The sequence below is a fragment of the Strix aluco genome, chromosome 3 (assembly GCF_031877795.1).
Source record: "Strix aluco isolate bStrAlu1 chromosome 3, bStrAlu1.hap1, whole genome shotgun sequence".
In the NCBI taxonomy this organism is placed as follows: domain Eukaryota; kingdom Metazoa; phylum Chordata; class Aves; order Strigiformes; family Strigidae; genus Strix; species Strix aluco.
In genome coordinates, this window is record NC_133933.1 from 34,601,792 (window position 1) to 34,621,397 (window position 19,606).

The following is a 19,606-nucleotide window of genomic DNA, read 5'->3' on the forward strand; positions in this document are numbered from 1 at the left end:
TGAATCTGCCATCCTGGTTAGTCTTCTGCTCAGGGTGTTGAAGGTTTGCATATAGTTCTGTGTACAGTGTGGTAGCGCAGTTTCCATCAGAAGCAGGAAATGTTTTCAAGTTCTGAGGGGTGGGACAGTAACTGTAGTTTTAGGTAACTTTAAACAAACTTTTTGAGTATCCTGTTTAAATAGAGTTAAGTAATCACAGTTTTGTACTAGTTGGAAAAGAATTCCATACATGCATGATATGAATAAAATATCATCTTACAGAGCATACCAAGGTTGTGATGAATATTCATCTGACTTCTTGTGCAATAAAAGTTATATCTTTGACTTTGTTTTGCAACAAGTTTAGTGGCTAAACATATTCTATTACATAACAGTACTCTACCAGAACAGGAATTATTTTGTATCTAAGTTTGCCTGTGTTTAACATACATATTAGTTTCCTTGATATTTTAAGTAGCCTCTGGAGAAATCAAATTCAAATACGACTTTCTGAAATTGGGAGGAAAAAAGTCAACACACAAAGAACTTAACTTAGGGAACTAGTCATAATCAAGAAGAATTTTTCACAGTCAATTGTATGAAAACATAAATGAAGGAAAAAATGGTAGATGGGTAGTTGGAGTGAGCTGGTGAGATCTATCAGTTGTGAATTTTACTTGAGGAGTCCACGTTTGATGTCTTTCCTGAATTCTCTGGTTTTAAGCATTGCAAGTGTTGAACTGGGAGACAAAAAACAGTAGTGAAAAGATTTGTTCTCAGGCTTGTAGCATGGATGCACATCTTGGATTTGAAACTGGGAGATGGGTTGCATGATTTATTTTTGGTTTGTAGTATTTCAGTAATGAGGCTGTGCTGAACTGCATATTGGGTCCCCCAGCTGGTAAGACTTGTTTGAAAGGAAAAAAAAAGTTTATATTCAGATTGCAGTGATAATTGTACTTGGACTTATGTCTATTAATGGGTTGTCTTTAAGCTGCAATCTAACATTAATGAGATTTTAATTGGAAAACAAACAAAGGACAGAGAAGTTAATGGCTGATAACAATTTTTAAAAAATCTTTTAAGGGCTACACAATAATTAATGTAAACAATACATCAAAGTCTTTCCATGTCTAAGCTTTTATACAGCATTTACGTAGAAGCTTGTTCCTCAGCAATGGTATTATTCCACATCTAAACAACTAATAGACTGTATAGTGTCATCTGTTAAATCAAAATTGATTGGCAAAGATTATCTGATCTTACTAGTAGGGAGGTCTTGTTCATTAATCACACCTCCACAAAAAGGAGCTGGATTGAGTCTGTTACATCCTGCGAGTTTATTATTATTGACATTTCCCCCATTAAAAACTTACACATTATTTCAAAAGGAACAAAAGGTAGAAGCTCTATCCAGTGGAATTCATAACATCTAAAACCAAGCAAATATAAACTGGTGGGGAGTACACATCATATATAGGCTGGTGTTAACAAAACATATATAAATAAAACTAAAAATCAGAGAATGGTTTTGAAGAGAGAAGGTTATGGTAGTAATCAGAATAAAGAGTAGAGGATTAGTTAGGATTCGCTGTAGAGCTAAAGGGTGGCTATTTTGAATGTCAAGGGTATGAAAAACAAAATCAGGGCACAATTAAAGGAAGTGGAATGAGAGAAAAGATGAAACAAGATTTCTAGTTTAAGTGACAAGTGTGCTTCTCTAGACAGTGATAGGGACAGAAACTAGAAGAGGTTGCTATTAGAGCCTAGTTTTGAAAACATAAAGCATGCAGGAGAGTATCTCAATTAAGGAAATTAAAGAGGTGAGACTAGAATAATAGAGATGTTAAGACAGGTAGTTGTGCATTCCAGTACAGAAGTTAAAGCCGTAGTCAGAAAATACTGTGGAAATAAAGAGTGAAGTTGAGCTTTTTTTGTCTTGACTTCTAGCCTGTTTACTCCGTGTCCACTTTGCTTTTAAAATCTCTTATCCATGTTCTCTGCTCTGTTTTTCTTTCCATTTATTTATATATTCTCATTCAACCATACCTTTTGAGAAATTCAAGGAAAAGCAGGTATGATTAAGGGCTAAAATAAACCCTGTAAAAGAATCTAATTACTTCAGAAAACATATTGACTTACTTTGCAGTACTTTTTTTGCTTTATAGATGCCAAGATAGGATTAATCTATAATGTCTTTGTTTGTGATTTTGCCTTTTATTTCCGTTTATATAATTAAAGAGTTCACAGGACTGCTTTACATTTATTATGTTCATCAAAACATACTTCTCAAATGTTATGAAAAGGGAGTCCAAAAATAATGCAGTCCAAACTAAACCCATTCAATTTTCTCTTGGAACACAATCAGCGATAAAGTCATACCTTGTATCTCACTGTGCTGTCCCTTAATAATTCATAATTTTTAGGGCATTCCCTTTATATTCTCCCACTTCAATATCTGGATATGTGCTGGTGATACATGTAGAAAGATGCATATAATCAGCCATAATACAGTTGTTTCACAATTACTGTTTGAGGGTGAAATCCTCTCTGCACTGAAGTCACAAAGGTCTCATTGGATCACTCTGCGTGCATGCATACATTATGACAGAAAGGAAATCAAGTGTTAGAAACCTGTATTTTGATCATTAACTCTTCATGAAAGATTGGGAAAAAAGTTTAAGCAGCAAAAATCAAAACAGTATCTCTGTTGTTGAGGTTATAGGAAGCAGGAGAAAAAATGAACTTACCAATCTCAGCTCATATTCATAAAAAATTAATTTCTCTCTTCTCATGTATCCTCTTTTCATGTAAATTTGAGTCCCAGATGATCGTGTTGTTGTCCTGACCAACAAAAGATTAGAGAGTAGTTTAAAGAAAGTTGTTTTCATAGGGACTGAGTATATTTCATCCAAAAAAGATGGTACCTTCTTATGTTGAGACTCTGGCCTGCTGTGCATGTGTGTGTTTTGCATTTTATTGTTTACCCCATGCTAGAGGGTGAGAATTAGTATTTTTCTCCTCTCAAAATCAAACTCTTTCTCCAACTCATTGTAAACAGAAAACAGAACTTTCAAACTATTTGTTTTCTGTGAATTCTTATTAGGAAGCTGAAATGTGCACCCAGGAAAGCTGGAAAAGTAACTTGAAATATCTGTGTATAGCAGAAAAATGTAACAGCACAGCAATTTCAATCACTGAGCTGTTAATTCTGGTTTTAGTAGGTATACTTTTGAAGAGGTGGTGAACTAAGCTGCAGGATCTGCCAGAAATACCACTTCAAATTGAGAATGGGATGTGCATAATAAGGAAGATGTTAAAGAGGATAGGAGAGTTAGCACTCCCCAGCTCTGGGCATGGAGCTGCTGCTAAAGCTTTTGCTCAGACTGTCTATTGACAAGATATTCTACTAAACAATCCAGGTTAGATTTTTGGTTGGCTAAACTGGAAATGTCCTACAAAGGACAGAACCAAAATAAAAGTACTTCAGATGTGAACTAAACACAATTTCTGATATTTAGAATTGGCAGTTAGGTATCTGGCGATGTCACAAAAAATGTTGGTTCTGCGTGGATCAAACACAGAAGTATTTAATATAAAAACGATGCAATGTATATCCTGACATGTTAGGAAATGGCCCTGATCTAAACAGCTGTGTAAGCCGGATTTTTGGGGTTTTTGTGCACTGCCACTGTCAGTTGGAAGAGTGGTGGTATCACTACTGGGAGCAGCAGCTCCCGTCTGAGCGGCAAGTTGAGGATGACCGACTGGGAGTTACAGCTGTAAGACATAGCACAATCACTTTGCATCAGCATCGTTTTATACTTGTGATACAAGTGCAGCAAAAAGGTAGGAATGTTGGGAATGAGTATGGCTGCTCAGGGGAATGTGTATTGCAGCTTCCTTTTCCTGGTTGTGCCCACTCACATCCAGACAGTTGACTCTCAAAAGGTTAAAATAGCTATGTAAGAAGGTTCAATTTCAGCAAGTGTTAGGAGAAGTTACTTTAGCCAAATGTTAGTCTGATACTCCCCAGCCTGCGGTCCAGATGGGTTTTGTACTTGAAACTCTAAACTATATCCAAGGTATAGTTATAGATAATCTAAGGCAACATGTTTCAAAGGGACACTGCATCTTCTTCTTAGGGATGTTGTATCCTCTTATGCTACATTACAGTACCAATATAGCTATGCTTGTGATTGACTTTATCACAAAACTGACTGCATTTGGCGTTATCCTTAAGCTCTAGCTTCTGAAATCATAAGACCATCTGAGAGCTATCAGATTTTCTTTTAAAAGCAAGGCTGTAATTCTCATCAATTCCAGAGAGAAACCAGAGAGACAAGACAAGAACCCGTATTTTTGCTTAGAACAAGCAAAGAAGGTGATATTTAAAGGCTACACTAATGCCAAGAGATAAGCACTATGATTTTGAATGTTTCTTATCAGCGGTACTGAGAATTGTGAAAAGAACAAAGGCATGGCTCTGGAGCCATGATCTTTTGAGTGTATGATACAGTCAGAAGCTTTGATGCTATTCTTTAGTAGGTTTTCCTTACTACGGAATGGTAAGAAAGATGTTGGAAACTGTACCAAAGTTGTTAGCACTGTTTTACCAAGAATGCCAGTCCACTCAGATCTTGAATTTGATCCAGTCTGGCAGTTTCTGTGTTCCCAAGATACAGGGGGGAAAGACACAAGGTTTTTTTCTGCATCCTCTTTCTGTAATCAGCCAAACATTTGTAGCCTCCTCCAGGAAACATCCCTGATAAGTATAACATTTAGGCACTTAATGAGCAGGATTAATGCACACGCTTAAGTTTAAGGGTATTTTTAAGTCCTGTGCTTTGAATCTGAGCCGTAGAGTAGATGATTAAAGACAAACAGCAAACATTTATGAAATTCTGGACTCATATATATAAACTATGTAATCTGCAGGCTTGAATTCACTTGTGGGAGGTTAATTAACTTCCATGTTCTGTTGGTTTTGCTTGTCCAAAGCAACGTCACATCTTGTCTCCTTCAACCTTGCACACCAGACACTGTGAGCTAGAGCCAAACTGCAGTTTGATGTAAAAGTTGGAGAGGGGCTCCCATTGGTGCAGTCTTATGCTTACACACCTGTGTGTCATGTGACTGGAGAACGAAATGTTTGTGTCACGTGAGCTAATGGAGAGCGAGGAGTATATGCTCAGATCCATTCTCCACATCACATGATAATTACTTTTACCTCTGTCTAATCTCTCTTGGATGTAGTTGTAGATATTTTACCGTAAGGAAACAAAGAATGTGAAGTTTGACTTACAAACCAAGGGTGAATGGGCAAAGAGTTGATGATTTAGGGCTGTTAGATTAGGAAAAGCTATGAAATTTTATGAGAAACAATTATGAAAAATAGGATCTAAATTATATCAAGTGGATGTGTGTCATTTCTTTGCTTATGCCTTCATCTGCGCTGCCAGTTCAGATCATAAATGCTTCAAGGTGCCAAGCACACATTTAGTTTACTAGTGTTCTCAGTTCTGACTGTTTCACTGAGTGCTTAACTTTTATTTGGGTTTTTTTTCTGAAACACACCAAGATGGGGTGGTTCCCTGAGAATATCCGTTGCTGTTCTCTAGTTCATTTCTAGTTCTCCATCATGGAAATAGACCTGAAAATTTGAACTTTGAAGTGATAAGCATCAGAAGAAAATGAAAAGAACCTGATACATATTTTAATGATGTAATTATATTTCATTGTCTTATGAAAGTTTGAGGCAATTCAAAAAGTCATATGTGTTCGAAATTGACAGCACTGGTTTCTATAGTTTAACAATCCTAATTCATTTTTACATAATTTGGGAAAGGTGCTTTGCAGGCAAAGGAGCTGGTAAGAGATAAGAGAAGAAATAAGGAGCCTGAAATTTGCCCAGAAGCCTGTCAGTAGTTGACAGGATTCACTATCTCTTCATTGTTAATGGCTAAATTTTAAAAGCAACAGCATAATTTAAGTATCTCCATTATGATATAAAATTGATTCTAATTCCATATGTATATGTGTGGAGATTTGTGTGTGTGTTGCTTATTGCTACATGTTGATTCTATTCCCTTTTTCTCATTTCTCACTTCGAGACTCTTGTCTCGTTTTCTTTAGGTTTGGGGGATTTTGGTTGTCAGCTTTTCCTTTTTCAAAATTGTAACGTTTGTTTCTTTCACTGCTTGACGTAAATGCTCCAGTCACCTAAAGTGTAGCTTCAAGCAGTCCTTTGTGTGACTAAAAGAAATTCACTAAATAGCACTGTTTAATTAATTTCAGGACCGCCTCTTTTTCGTCATGGAATATGTAAATGGAGGAGACCTAATGTTTCAAATCCAGCGCTCACGCAAATTTGACGAACCTCGATCCCGCTTTTATGCAGCAGAGGTCACATCAGCACTCATGTTTCTTCACCAACATGGCGTCATCTACAGGTACTTTTTTTGATCAAAAATAAAGTATTCTTGAAGCTTGGGGCTGGTTTTGGCTGAAATCCTGTGTCTCTTAGCAACCAGATTTAGATTAGTTGTTTGTTCCAATTTGCTTACATAGAACTTTTTTTGGCTGTTTATCATTGAGAATGTTAACATTTGAATAGCCTCTGCAACAGTCGCCAGCTGTGTGTGCCAGTTTTGTATTATAGTCCAAATAAAGCGGTTTTGAAAAAGCTTGGCACAGTGCGACCCAGAGGTGACCTTTCTGCAGATCGGCGCAATCTCTTCACTTTCCTCTCTGTGCCATAGATTTCCTCTTGGTTTCTAACTCCCTGCCACTTCCTGAGTTTGTTTGTCCTAGTTGTCTCCACTCTGATACAATCGGAATGGTCATTTGCAATGCTTTACTTATGCCCCTTCCTCTTGACTGGGTGAAGGCTTAGTCACCAGCAGGAAGTGGCTCTTTGCAGACAATTTTGATTTGCTTGCAACTGCCCCGCATCTATTTGAACCTCCACGCCGCCCCTCCCCTGCCCCCCTCCCATCGCCTCTGGTCTTCAACACCCATGCACACACATTAAAAAAGTGCATATTGTTGTGCTGTGGTGAAGAATGCTTTTAGGGATAGGCTTTTATTATTAAAAGTAGGGAATCATTTTGAAAATGTTCACCCTGATGTTAATGTGTTTATTAAATCCTTTATCTTGTCATTTCACCCTTCCTCTCTTCATTTGTTTTTAGCAGCCTGTCACTGCATGGAATAAATTCAGGCTTTCACAAGCAGCATGCTTTACAGTTTTTGTGATACAGGTCTGTCCTGTCTACTAAAAATTCTGAGTTCTGTGGATCTAACTGAGTTTTGATATTCTCTTGATATTCTCACCCTCTCTCAGGTTATCAGTTTTGATTTGGGGTAGTCATCTCAGGGACAGACAGTCTCAGATCTCTTCTCCACATCAAGATGAGGATGTGGAATTTGTCCCATCCCTGCATTCATATTAAGGCTGATCTTAAGAGTACTAGAAATTCAAAGAAGTGAATTTTAAATGTTTAGTAACCAGGACTGAGTCGTAACTTCCATCAGACGCTGTTTGTTTTCCCACCAACTGGGATTCAAAGGGAAACTTATCAGAGAAGGAGTCTGGTTTCCAGAGACATAGCAAACAGCAGGACATTGCATCTCCTGAGGAAAATTAATTTCCATGAAAGTGGTCTTTCAGTCAAAAATCCAGTTTTCTTTAGAAAAGTTTTTTGCTAGCTGCAGCTCTTAATTTCCATCTTTTATTGACACTGGTATGATGGTTGCATACTGGGTTAGACTTTTGGCCCTACCACTAACTTTGTTTTCAAGTGCTGAAGATCCAAAACATTTTTTACCTTTATTGCCCATACCACATTTTCTATTCATGGTCTACATTTATTTCTAAAGCTATGTATTTGTACATTTAGATAGTAAAACATGGCAACTTAAGAATTTGTAAGTATCCATCATAAGGGAAGCAGACAAGATTGGTACTTTAAAAAGTGAAGGATTTTGAGGATTTGTTTCCATAAAAAGACTTGAGCTAATTTCCTCTTCCTGAAAACTTGAGTTTAGACACTTTGTAATTAGTGGTCAGTTTAGTGATTTCTGTGAACCAGGAGGAAAGAATTGGTAAAATTACCTTCCTGCTGCTTTATATGAGTGTGCATTCATTCTCCTTCTTCCCTCCCTGCTCCCATCCTTTGACACACATCCTATTCTCTCTCCTCTTTCTCTTTTCTCCCTCTTCTCCCTTGTCTTACATGTAGCTTCTTCTGTGTGTTGGCTCCTGGCTGCATTGAATCACTTCATGTGCCTGTGTTCTTTCTGTGACTTTTTATTGTCAAAATGCTTTGCTCCCAAGAGAATGTCGTTCTGATGAGACAGTGCTTTGTAATTTAGACTTTGCAAGATACACTCAACTTCTGATGCAGAGACTATGCTGGCATGTCTTTGGCATGCTACAGTAAAACACTAAAATTGTAAATGGTGTGTTATATTGTGTGTGTTATCAGAAGAAGCAAAAGAGGAAAAATAACATGAGTTGTAGGATGAAAGCAGAAACTAAAAAAAGCAACAGGGGGAACATTAGGAACAGATTTAGCTGTATTCTGCTTTGACACAGGCTTTTGGATCTGGACATAGTTATATCTGTAATAATAAGTTATTTTCCCAACCGGGGGATACTAGGAGCTTCAACAATTCCTAAAATGTATATTCCCGTTAATCTATAAAATACAAATAGAATGAAGAAGTTAGAGATTATCTTAAAAGAATTAATTGTAAGAAAATGTTACAATTCATTCATAGTGTGCCAGGCCCTGGGAGAATGCATTTGTTGATGTCAAGCATATGTTAGAATAGTTGTCTAGCACAGAACAGTTTCAGCCTGATTATTCCATACCTCACTGCATCTTTTATTACAATGTTAAAAATGCTTTGGGATCAAGTCACTCCTTTACATCTCCAAGGTTTTATTAGTTGGCAGAGAAGGAAAGGAAAGGGGGCAGGAGGGAAGGGGAAGAAAAGAAAAAAAGAAAACCTATGCTCTTGAATAACTACCAGTCATAACTACCTGACATGCCTTCAGATATTTTAATAAAGAATACTTGTCTTCTGTGTAATTATATCTCTAGAGAAAACATTGCGGTGTGAAATTAATGGTTATTCTCCAAAGTGGGAAATGCTGCTTGTGTGGGCAATACTTCAAGGAAAGTGGGGAATATATAAATAAACTACAATGTTTGATGGAAATGCTGGTTTCAAAATAGCTCCTATACCTTCTGATCTTTTTTCAGCCATGTATGTGGAAGTATTTGTTTGGAGCTAAACATAGTTATATTTTTGGAAGTAAATAACTAGCTTTAGCTCATGCTTTGGCTTGTTGGTTAGATTTTTAGAAAGTGCTCTGATGATACTAAATGATCATCTTTTATAATAACTAGTTTATCTTCATTTCCCCTAAAGTTCAAAGAGAAAGCTAGCTCCCTGTTTGGCAATAGAAATTATTCTGTAAATTCACATCTTTGCAACTGGCCCACCAGTTGTTCCCAGACTTGTCCAGTTATCTGTGTGCTCACTGAAATTATGTACCTTCCATTGGTTTATTGAGTTTATGTTGGAAATAAAAATGAACCTCACAATTTTTATATATAAAGATGCTGTTGTTACTAAATGCATCTTGTATGATAGATAAACTTTAGGATAATTTTCAGTGTGGCATTTTTAAGGGTATAATGTTACTGTTGTGTCAAAAACACTTCAACAACTTAATAGAAGTATTTGCGTTATCCCTGCCACCTTCCCTCTCATCTGGCATTCAGCTATTCAGGCACATGTCAAGCTGGGGCCTGATAATACAAGTAGAGTCAATCAGACACTAGAGAAGTTTCAATCGCAGTTTCTGGCAGTCATCATTGTTTGTGTTATGCAATTGCACCACTTTGAAAAAATGTGTCCAAGCTTCAGGAATTAAGGGCTAGACTGTGAATTTCATTTTGCCTGTGACCTGAACTGGACATTGAACACAGTGATGAAAGGTTGTGGACTTTGTTCACTGTCACCTGTCCCTGGAGTCTGGTATATTTAAAGTCAGTCTTTGTCAGTTTAACATAAATTCTCATATAAGGAAGATGCAACAAACTGTGTGTTAAGAAACTGCTAGTTCCATACTTCCCTCTTGTACTCACTTTCAACATTCCTGTACACTTTCCACAGATATATGTACATGTTACATGTTCTCGTTTCACCTGCAGTTGTTGTGCTGAGGACAGGAGTACCCGACTGGGTGTCTCTGGCTCTCACAGCAGTTCAAGTGAGGTGACACAAATGGCCCACTATGGCCTGAAGTACACAAAGAACTGTTGTCTCCCCAGGCAGGGACATCAGCACTAGAATGGGGTACCATGTCATTAACACAAATGCTGGTGTCCCCAGACCATTCAAGTGATTAAACGGAGTACTCTCTCTGAAATACAAAAGAAGGAAACTGAATGGACACAATTTCAGTTCACCTGAGAGGATGAAAAATGTCTTAACTGGGAAACTAGTGCCACCTGCTTTGGGTTGACTCATTCTTTTGGTTTGGAATGTAAGGTCTGTGAGCTGTTGCCTTCAATTTGTACAGCACCTGGTCGCAGGGGAGTCCTCGTTAGTAACTCTGGGTTATCTTGTTCCTCAGCAATATGAAGTAATAATCAAGCCTGTAACTTGCTGAAGCTTTATGAGGCTTTGTGCACTCTGTAATTAGTATGTTAGTCGTGATGAAAGATATATTAACACTGAATTGAGGAGAATGCGAATATAAATATGCTGATGCCAGTCCTTGAATACCTCTGGGCTTTTTCCATACACAAATACCCTAAGAACTTGTTTGAACACTAACTGAATTTTTCCTTGGATGATTAGTTTTCCCAGCATTCCCGTTTATCAGGGTAACACACACCAGTATGTCAGAAAGAAGGACTACCTAAAATTAAAAGCATTTCCATTAGTGTGTTTTTATGTGAAATAAGAATATTTAGAAAGTCTGACTTCACTGGCGGTTGTATGATTCAGTGCAACCTTGGCAGAGTAACGAGTTATATTTACACTGATGAAAATGTTGCATGGTCAGTGGTTAACATGTTAAAAGTCATCATTCTCCCAAGTTACCTTACTGTGTTATTTCTGAGTGGCAGCAGCCAAATAAAATTCCCCTCCTCCCCCCCCTTTTTTTTGGCTTTATAAAATGCAAAACCAGACATGGAGCATTTTGGTTTAAATTTATTTTTAAGTATGTAAAGATCATCTTATTGCAACTCTGAACAGTTAAAGGTTAAACTGCTGCTTGAGCATGAAGGAGAGCAAGAAAGACCTTGTACCCTCAGATAGCTTATTCAGACCTAAGCACGGGAATATGCTGAACTCAAGCCCTTCCCCACATAAACTGCCTGTTGCAGGAGTCTACTACACAGAAGTTACAGTTTGCTTCTGGTGCAAGTGAGCAACAAACTATTTCCATCACCTTCAATAAAAGCGGGAAGCAAGGAGTGAGCGGTGCTGCTGTGTGTGTCTGAGTCCCAGTGCCTCCTGGGACCACTGCCCAAGCCGTGCCACCTGACCAGTGCTCTGGCTGGGTTTGTGCCCCAGGCTACATCCATGCTCTGCTCTGCCTGGTCTAGTTTCTGAAACTGAGCATAAGCTCCGATGGGATTTTAATCCGTGGCCTCCTGCCCTCTTTGCACTTTTTCTTGCTGGATCTAGGCAGGCCAGCAGTCATGAAACGCATAAATAAGCAGGAAGTCTTCCCCGCAGGAAAAGGCAGTGGGCCGGGGTGGAGAGGAGCGGGGCTTAGGGAGATGAGAAGCAGGAAGGAGGGTTGGTTCCCAGGCTTCTGGCATTCGGACTGAGGGAGTCCACCCTGCCATCTGCCCAGCTTATGTATTGTACTAAAGGCTGCTGTCGTATAGGAGAGCCTTTGACAAGGTTTCCAGCTGTGGAAGGATGAGTAAAGGCTGTGGGAATAGGATATGAACCACGCGGTCTTGCCAACAGTAGAATGCTTTCTAAATTTCTCCTGGGTTTGGAACATAAGAAAGTCCTTAGTTGGCTCTTGCGTGGGAGTTGGGTATGCAGAGCAGCAGTGCCGGGCAGTTAATATTTAGAAGGATAGACCAGCACCATTGACCTCATTTGGGGAATGACAAGGTACTTCCAGGGGGAGTTCCCGGTAGCGAGGTCAGCATTGTTTTTTTTCTTGTTGTTTATTTGGTGCAAGATTTTCTTGTTTAATGACCGTTTGTATAGTGCTGTATTGTGTAAATAAAGCTATGACCTTTACCTTCTGATAACAGTATAGGAGTGAGTTAATGTTAAATGAGAGAGGGCAGGGAGTGGGAATCTGCCAGGGTTAATGCCAAGTTTACATTCCTGTGAGGGTAACCGTGTTCCGGTACGCTTGGTAGAAAGGGCGACAGTGCTTCTCAACAGATAATAGTAGTGAAATGTTACAGGGCATATCCATGTTTATTTCTGAGTGAATGACAGTGATTTTAGATGGCTGATGTTCATGCTTTTATTTTATAGCAGAAAGAATTGTGTGTTATCTTTCTGCATTTGATAAGAAATGTTAACTGAAACGAAACATACACAAAATAAAAATCCACTAGAGCTGCAGCACATGTAAAACTGAAATGTACTGACACAATACACTCCCTGTAGTTTTCCTAAAACGCTGAGACACAGCTTTGTTTCTACAGAAACATGTACACGAGTTCCATCAAAATCATACTCTTGTAACAGAACAATGAGAACACTTTTTGTTTCAGAGTGCATTAAAAATCTGAAGGTGCTTCCTAAATGTAATTCTGCTGCTAACAGACAAAAGTTAAGACTGAATTTCACTGTGCCCTTCAGTCATGTTTGTCTTCAAACAATGGAAAATATTTCTATAACCCAGTTGCAGTGGTGTTGAAACCATGTCACGTTAAGGGTGAGGCTTTGCCATTTTGCATGCTATTGAATGCATCTGCCAAGGTTTCATAGTAATACAGAGAAGTGCACAGCAAACGTGGTTCTGAGGCAATAGGCATTTCACAAAGATTTTGTTGTGCTCTTGAGATGCAACAGAGAAGTTGGAGAGTAATGCAGAACATTAGATGAAAACATGTAAGAAACTCTATTTACTGTTTCTTAAATAATGATACTAAAAATACTAAACAACCTTAAAAGAAAGTTTGGAGTATACACTTCAGTAAAGACATTTGTGTACAACTTTTTCCATCTTCTGGTCAGAGCCTTGATACTTTTGACTCAAGGTTTGCATTTATTCTCCTTGCCCTCTCTTCCCCCCCACCTTTTACCCACCTCCTTGTTATAAAAGAGCTTATCACTTAGACGCTGCTCCAGCAAACATTTCTGCATGCAGATCACTGTACTCATAGGCTAATTTTGATTCAGTGAGACTATTCATATGCATGCTGCAGCTTCCTGGATGATTTGGGACCTTGGTTTGACTTTTCAGATTGAAAATGTGTTAATTTTAAAATAGAAAATCATCACATTTGAGAATACACTGTTATTAAAAACCATATGTTATTTTGCTTACCATTGCAAAAGACTGTGGAAGATGAGAATTTAGCCAATCTGAAAGCTAACATAACTGAGTTATTACTAAAACTTTCAAAAATGTTAAAAATGTCTATTTAGCTGACAACTTGTACTCACATGTAAGAAAACAGAAATAATATTGTTCACCAGGAGGTTAACTAAAATGGCCTAATGAACTAAAACAAAGAAAATACAGCATTTTTGGTGAGTGCATTAAAGTTTCTACTGCTACCGGAATAAACAGCGGTAGGATTACATCAGAAGGACCTTGGACAGGCTAGGTACAGTCTAACCAGGGGAATCAGAAAGTGGAACAAAATGGATCAGGGGACATGACTATGCTAAAAATGAGTGGAAAGGTGAGGGGTAACAAGGCCAGAGTGGTAATGATCACTTAGCTGACTTTCTTGTGTCAGAAGTAATGCCTGCCCCTCTACTTGGCTGCCAGTGTTTCACAGAGTCCGAGCAGCAGACAGTGGCAGAAATATATTATCTTCATCATCTCTGCAGCATTGAGTATGTGCAGAGGCAGATGTGGAGCAGGGCTAAGCAGGAATGACAGTGAGGCCAAGGCCAGCTTTTACTGAGATGGGAGCTTGTGTGGTTTCTGCACTGTGATGCACCCAGGGATGGATGGTACCAGGGAGGGACACTGTCCTGCCACCACCATATTGAATTTTGACTTCCTGCAACCACTTATGTTGGGGGTATAATGTTTTGGATTTTAAGAATTCACTACGGTAGCATCCAGCTTATGAGGAGAAGCCCAAGCAGCACTTCTCACAATGTACACACCAGATGGGTCTTCACTTCTTGCCTCCTGCTTCTGGAATTCGTTTCCAGTAGTCAGTCTTGAGGAACAGCAGAGAGAAAAAATAAAGGAGAGAGGCCACAAATAATGCCAATACTTACATAGGTATGTATGCTTTTTCCTCCAAACTTTAATTTCCTTCTGCTGATACATGGAAGTCACAGAAAATAGTGTTCTTCAAAGCATGTCGAATGAAAATAGTACATGCAGTTGTGTACATTTTTTTAATGTAGATTTTACAGTGGCAGTTGTAAAAGTATTCTTCACAAAGTATTCCAGTCTTAGGGCATGCGATTGCCCCTTCAAGGGAAGGGAAGGATGGGATGACTTCAACATTAGATAGCCAATATAGCAGCTGGTATGGGTGCACCTTGGTATGAAACTGAATAATACAGAAGCAGTGCCCTAAAATAAAACCACCAAAGAAAGCTTGGTCACGAATAACCTGAACTGAGGAGCTTCGTACGTTCAAAATGTGGAATATTAAGGATAAAATTAAGTAGCAACAAATAAACATTATAGCACTTCACCAGGTATTTACTTGATTTATTATAGGGTTTCCAAGGGAGATCCTATGGTCTATGAACACCCATTTAAGTAAATGCCTAAATATATTCTAACAAACACAAATAATGAGTCAGATGGAATTGCTATGGTCAATTAAGTGGGTAATGGATATTTAAAAGCTTCCAAACATCAATAAATCTGAAACAGCTCTAAAGGAGTACTTGTAGAACAAAAATAATGTGCACTTAAGAAACTGCCTGAGTACATATTTGCCGAAACTTAACCACCACAGGACAGCAGGTGTTTATGGTACTGTGTACTGAGGACATAAAAAGGCATACCAAATATGTGCCAGTTCATTTGCTGATAATCTGTAATAGGTCCAAAGGGGCCATAGCTATTATAAAAAAGCCCTGATTCTCATTTATATTAAAGTCTTTAAATACCTGATAGCATATAAGGATCCTCAGATTGTGAACAAGGAAGGTAGACATCAGCTCAGCAGCGTACCCCTTGGCACAAGGCAGCAGGCAGTCCATTACAAGCTGGTTGAAACGGCCTCTGCCAAAACGCTGTAAGGTGGTTTCCACAGACACTGAGGGCGAAATGCCCCAAGCAGAGGTGAGAGAAACCCTTTGGACAACACTGGGTTTTCACCTTTTGAAAACTCACAAAAGAAAAAGGAGGGGATCTTTTGTCAGCCTCCACAAGATCAGAGCAAGTGGTATGCTTGCACACACAGTAGGACAAAAGTTCTGGTTTTCTGTGCATGACCCAAGAGGAAAAGGATTTGGCTATGATTTTTAAAACATCTGCAGATTGGGTAGAAGTTGTTCTGTCCATGAGCAAAAGGGTCTGAAGAAATTTTGAAACAGCATCCTGGAAATCGTCTGTGTAGTAATTACAAAACATTAACTGATATTGATGTGCTATAGCTTATAAAGCCAGAAATGTGTTGGTGACAAATCTGATATAATTCATTACCTCTACAGCCTTTTCTTCCCTGGCTCAGCTATGGGTGCTCTTAGTTAGGCCAAAATAATTGTGTAAAGCCAATCCAAGAGAGATTTAGGCTAAAATCCCAAAATCCTGCCATAGAAAATGGGGTTTATTTTTTACACACTTTATTTAATAGGATCCATTTAAAAATCAGTCAGACACGGTTATGTTTGCCTAATTGCAGTGATAGTAGCATGGGGGTAAGAAAGAAAGTGGAAGGGATAATGCCTGGGGCAGAGTGGGCAGTAAAGGTTTGAACTGTATCATTGCTAATGGAGTACTTCATGTCATCAATTAAAGTTTGAGTCTGGGTTGAGAATGATACTGTAGTGCCCCTTAATATTTCATTTGCTATACTATGAAGTCTTAACACAATGCTACAAATTGGCTACAGGGACTCTAAACTAATATCCACATTTGTTTCAGGGTTGGGCAATGTTGAGTTTAATACATTGTATACATGTCTTTGGGATATAGCACAACTAACTTATCTCCTGTTTTGTTTTAAAAGCATTTTGATAATCTTTCTCAGAGATTCATTTGTTCATGCATTTTTCATTGGAATTCATAATGGAATAATGCATAATAAGAATATGTTATAAACGTGATTACAACATGACATGGGTGTATAGAAGCTGCTGTCTGGTGTGTAAGAGACTTGTTCTTTAAAAACCATGGTTCTCATTTACTGTAAAAGCTCTTTCTGACACCAGAAGAGCAAAGCAATTTTACAATGGAATTAAATTGTACTCAGTGTGCTCAGTTTAAGGCTGCGAGAAGGATGCAAAGAGACTTTATTGAACATTATAATTTAATGAAACTTCATGTAAAATAGTTTCTTTGTAAGCTGTATAATTAGGTTTCTTGCTAGACTTTCCCCACATAACTCTCTGGGAGTTTTACAGGATAATTTCTGATCTTGTCAGAGCATAGAGTCTGGTTAGCAGGTCTCTGAAGAGTGACCTAGTGGCTGAGCACATAGAAGTTACAAAGATAATTCTTGAGGCTCAAAATAATTTTTTTCTAATGTTGACAAAGTTGTTCAAGAACAGCCCACTTAGGTCAACAGTTTACATTATAATCCTACTGAAGTCAGTATTTACATGCAGTGACTACCCAGTAAGTTCCAAATGTTAGAGATTAAAATAATATTTTAGCCTCCCAAATCCTGTATTCAGAATTGTCTCTCTCTTTTCATTTGGGCTGGACTGTTAGGCTCTTCTTGGTAGACCCTCTGTCTTCACAGCTGAAGGTAAATTGCTATGGCACTCTGCTAACCATGGTGTTGACAAAAGTGAATACACTGTAAATTTCCTAAGTCATGCTATGTTTTATTTCATGTGAGTAACCCATGAGTCATCTTTCCATTGCATTCATATTAATTAAAAATAGTGGGGTGCCTTATGTAAGAAGATTTTAAGTGATGATATTGTACGTTGGCACTACAGCTGAAGTAGCGTTCCCAAGCACGTGTTTTCTGGAGGAGGTGGAGGGAGGCTGCAGGAGCTACATTTGAAACAGTGCTGGAGCTAAAACTTCCTGCACAAGAAAAAAATCTCTAGGAATGTTTGTGCAGAGGTTGGGAGGCAAAAGTAATTTGATTTTGCTACACAATTATAATTTTAAAAGACTATTTTGTAAAATATTTTGTGAAATATTTTGGAGCTGAAACTTCCTGCACAGAAAAAGATTCTCTAGGAATGTTTGGCAGAGGTTGGGAGGCAAAGTAATTTGATTTTACTACACAATTGTGTTTTTTAAAAAGTATTTTGCAAAATATAACTACTCTTTGTATTAACATATGTAATCCTTTTTAATTACATATCGAAGCAAGGTATGGAGGTAGAACCATCAGTGCAAAGGACAAGCTTCTATGACTTCTGTCTGGAAGCAGCATTAGGAGTTTATTTTACATATAGATCAGCATAGGAGGGCAAGCAACTCCCATTTTTTCAGGCATCCTCCTCATACTTTACAGACAAATAATAAAGATTCTTAATTTTGCGAGAATCCCTCCACTGCAGTAATCCTCCATTAAACATAACAGAAAATTGTTAACTCCACAGAATTTTGAAAGAGACAAATCTATCTGTATAACAGAATGCATTTAGAAGGTAAAAAAAAAAAAATAGATTTAACTCACTGTTTTTACAAGAATTTCTGCAGAAATCTGTTAAACTGCTGTTGGCTGCTGCTGTTTTGATCCTTGGTAAGTACAAAAGGGTTAGAAAAAGTTTTAAATGAAGAGCCTACATACCGTTCCCAAGTTCAGACCCATGTGATTGTGTAAAAAGATGTTTAGGCATGTGAACTATGCTACTGAAATCAGAATAGAAGCAGAAATTATTAAAATCTTTCTTCTAGTGATTCCATATAAGTAAACATTTTGTTGGAAGCAACATTCTTGCTGAGTTACATCATTTATGCTATATAATTTATTTAGTCCATTCTGCATAATATTACATGCACCACTCTGTGGAAAGGCTTTCCATAAAAAGACCCAAGAGGTTGAACTGAGACCAAAGTGAGGTTGGAAAAAATCAGTGTCTGTATAAAAGTTCACTGCAGATGAGGTTTTTTCTGACTAAGAAAGCATTTTTCTCCATGAAAACATGATATGGAGCTTGAACAGGAGTGTGCTTACTGCTAGGAACTGTGTTCCCTGCTAAGGACACCCTTGGGAGCATAAGGAAGAGAAGTCTGATAAATTTGTTTCTTTTCTAGAAAGAAACACTCTATGTAAAAACAGTGAGCAACCCTTCTCCTTTACACGTTCTGGGCATCATAAAGCTGCAGAGGGCATTGGCTAGTACAGGAAGGGCACTGGAATGTTGGCTCGTGCAGGCACATTAATGGCTCACTCAGGATATGCTCTCAATCACCTGTGTTTGGCCATTTTATTGTATGCCCCATGTTGTGGTTGTCAGACTAAAATATTTTTTTTCTTTTAAATCTTCTTTAAAAGTTTACAGAGTATATAGAGTTTACTCAAAGGATTGAAAGAAAAAGACCAGTTCAAGTGATAAAGTAGGTTCCCAGCATTGCCACTTTTTCAGTTTTTCCCTGAATCTAATGATTGTTCTGTCTGTTCCTGAAAGAAGCAGAAAAATAAGCATCATTGACAATGTAAAAGATTTGTGCTACCTTTTACAAGCAGATTGATTGTAATATTTTAAGAGCTCTGCACCTTCACTGTGTGTTCCCTTCTTTGAGTGTGTTGCAGATCTGGTCCCTTGGCTGAAAAATGGGTATTTATGTGAGTGTCATTAGTTTTCTTTTGATAAACAACCCCAGCTGAATTAAAAAGATAACCTTTACTAAAGTTTTGAAGCTAGAAAAGAGGTGGGGGGCAAGGGAGAACGTTTAAGGTGAGCTTTGGAGGCCATCTGAGGCACTGAGTAGCCTCTACTGTGTGCTTCTGTGTTCAATACGTAGATAATGAAGTTGCATGATGAGTCGGCTTTCAGTCTTATCACAGTGTTTAGGCAGGCTGATCTTCTTTACGTAACAGAACTGAACCAAAGCACGAGGTTTTCTCAGTAGCTGCTGGGAAAACGTGTCATGCTTTTCCCTTCTTCAACGAGTCAACAATATGCTTGGAACTGGTCATTTCCAAGGAGGGTGTTGACAATTTGTGTTGCATTAAAAAGTAAAAGGATGTCACTTGTCATTCATAGAAGAAAAAAGTACTTTTTTCTCTCCAAAAAGAATGGGATTGAAGCACAGGACAGGGGTGATGTATACCTT

At 38.2% G+C, this 19,606-nt stretch overlaps 1 protein-coding gene and 1 long non-coding RNA gene across 4 annotated transcripts in view; one reads left to right on the top strand and one right to left on the bottom strand.

Annotated features, from left to right (window-relative positions):
- The window catches only part of PRKCE (protein kinase C epsilon), a 298,350-nt gene that overhangs the window by 235,907 nt on the left and 42,837 nt on the right, over positions 1-19,606 (top strand). For all 3 annotated transcript variants that reach the window (XM_074818060.1, XM_074818061.1, XM_074818062.1), the window contains exon 11: positions 6,277-6,431. In XM_074818060.1, the coding sequence (XP_074674161.1) occupies positions 6,277-6,431 (155 nt within the window). The remainder of the gene's footprint in view (positions 1-6,276; positions 6,432-19,606) is intronic.
- Positions 14,627-18,149, bottom strand: LOC141920757 (uncharacterized). The gene is made up of 3 exons (XR_012622442.1): positions 18,003-18,149; positions 15,307-15,455; positions 14,627-14,758 (listed from the first exon to the last, which is right to left on the bottom strand). It is a non-coding gene; the product is annotated as an uncharacterized LOC141920757 (long non-coding RNA).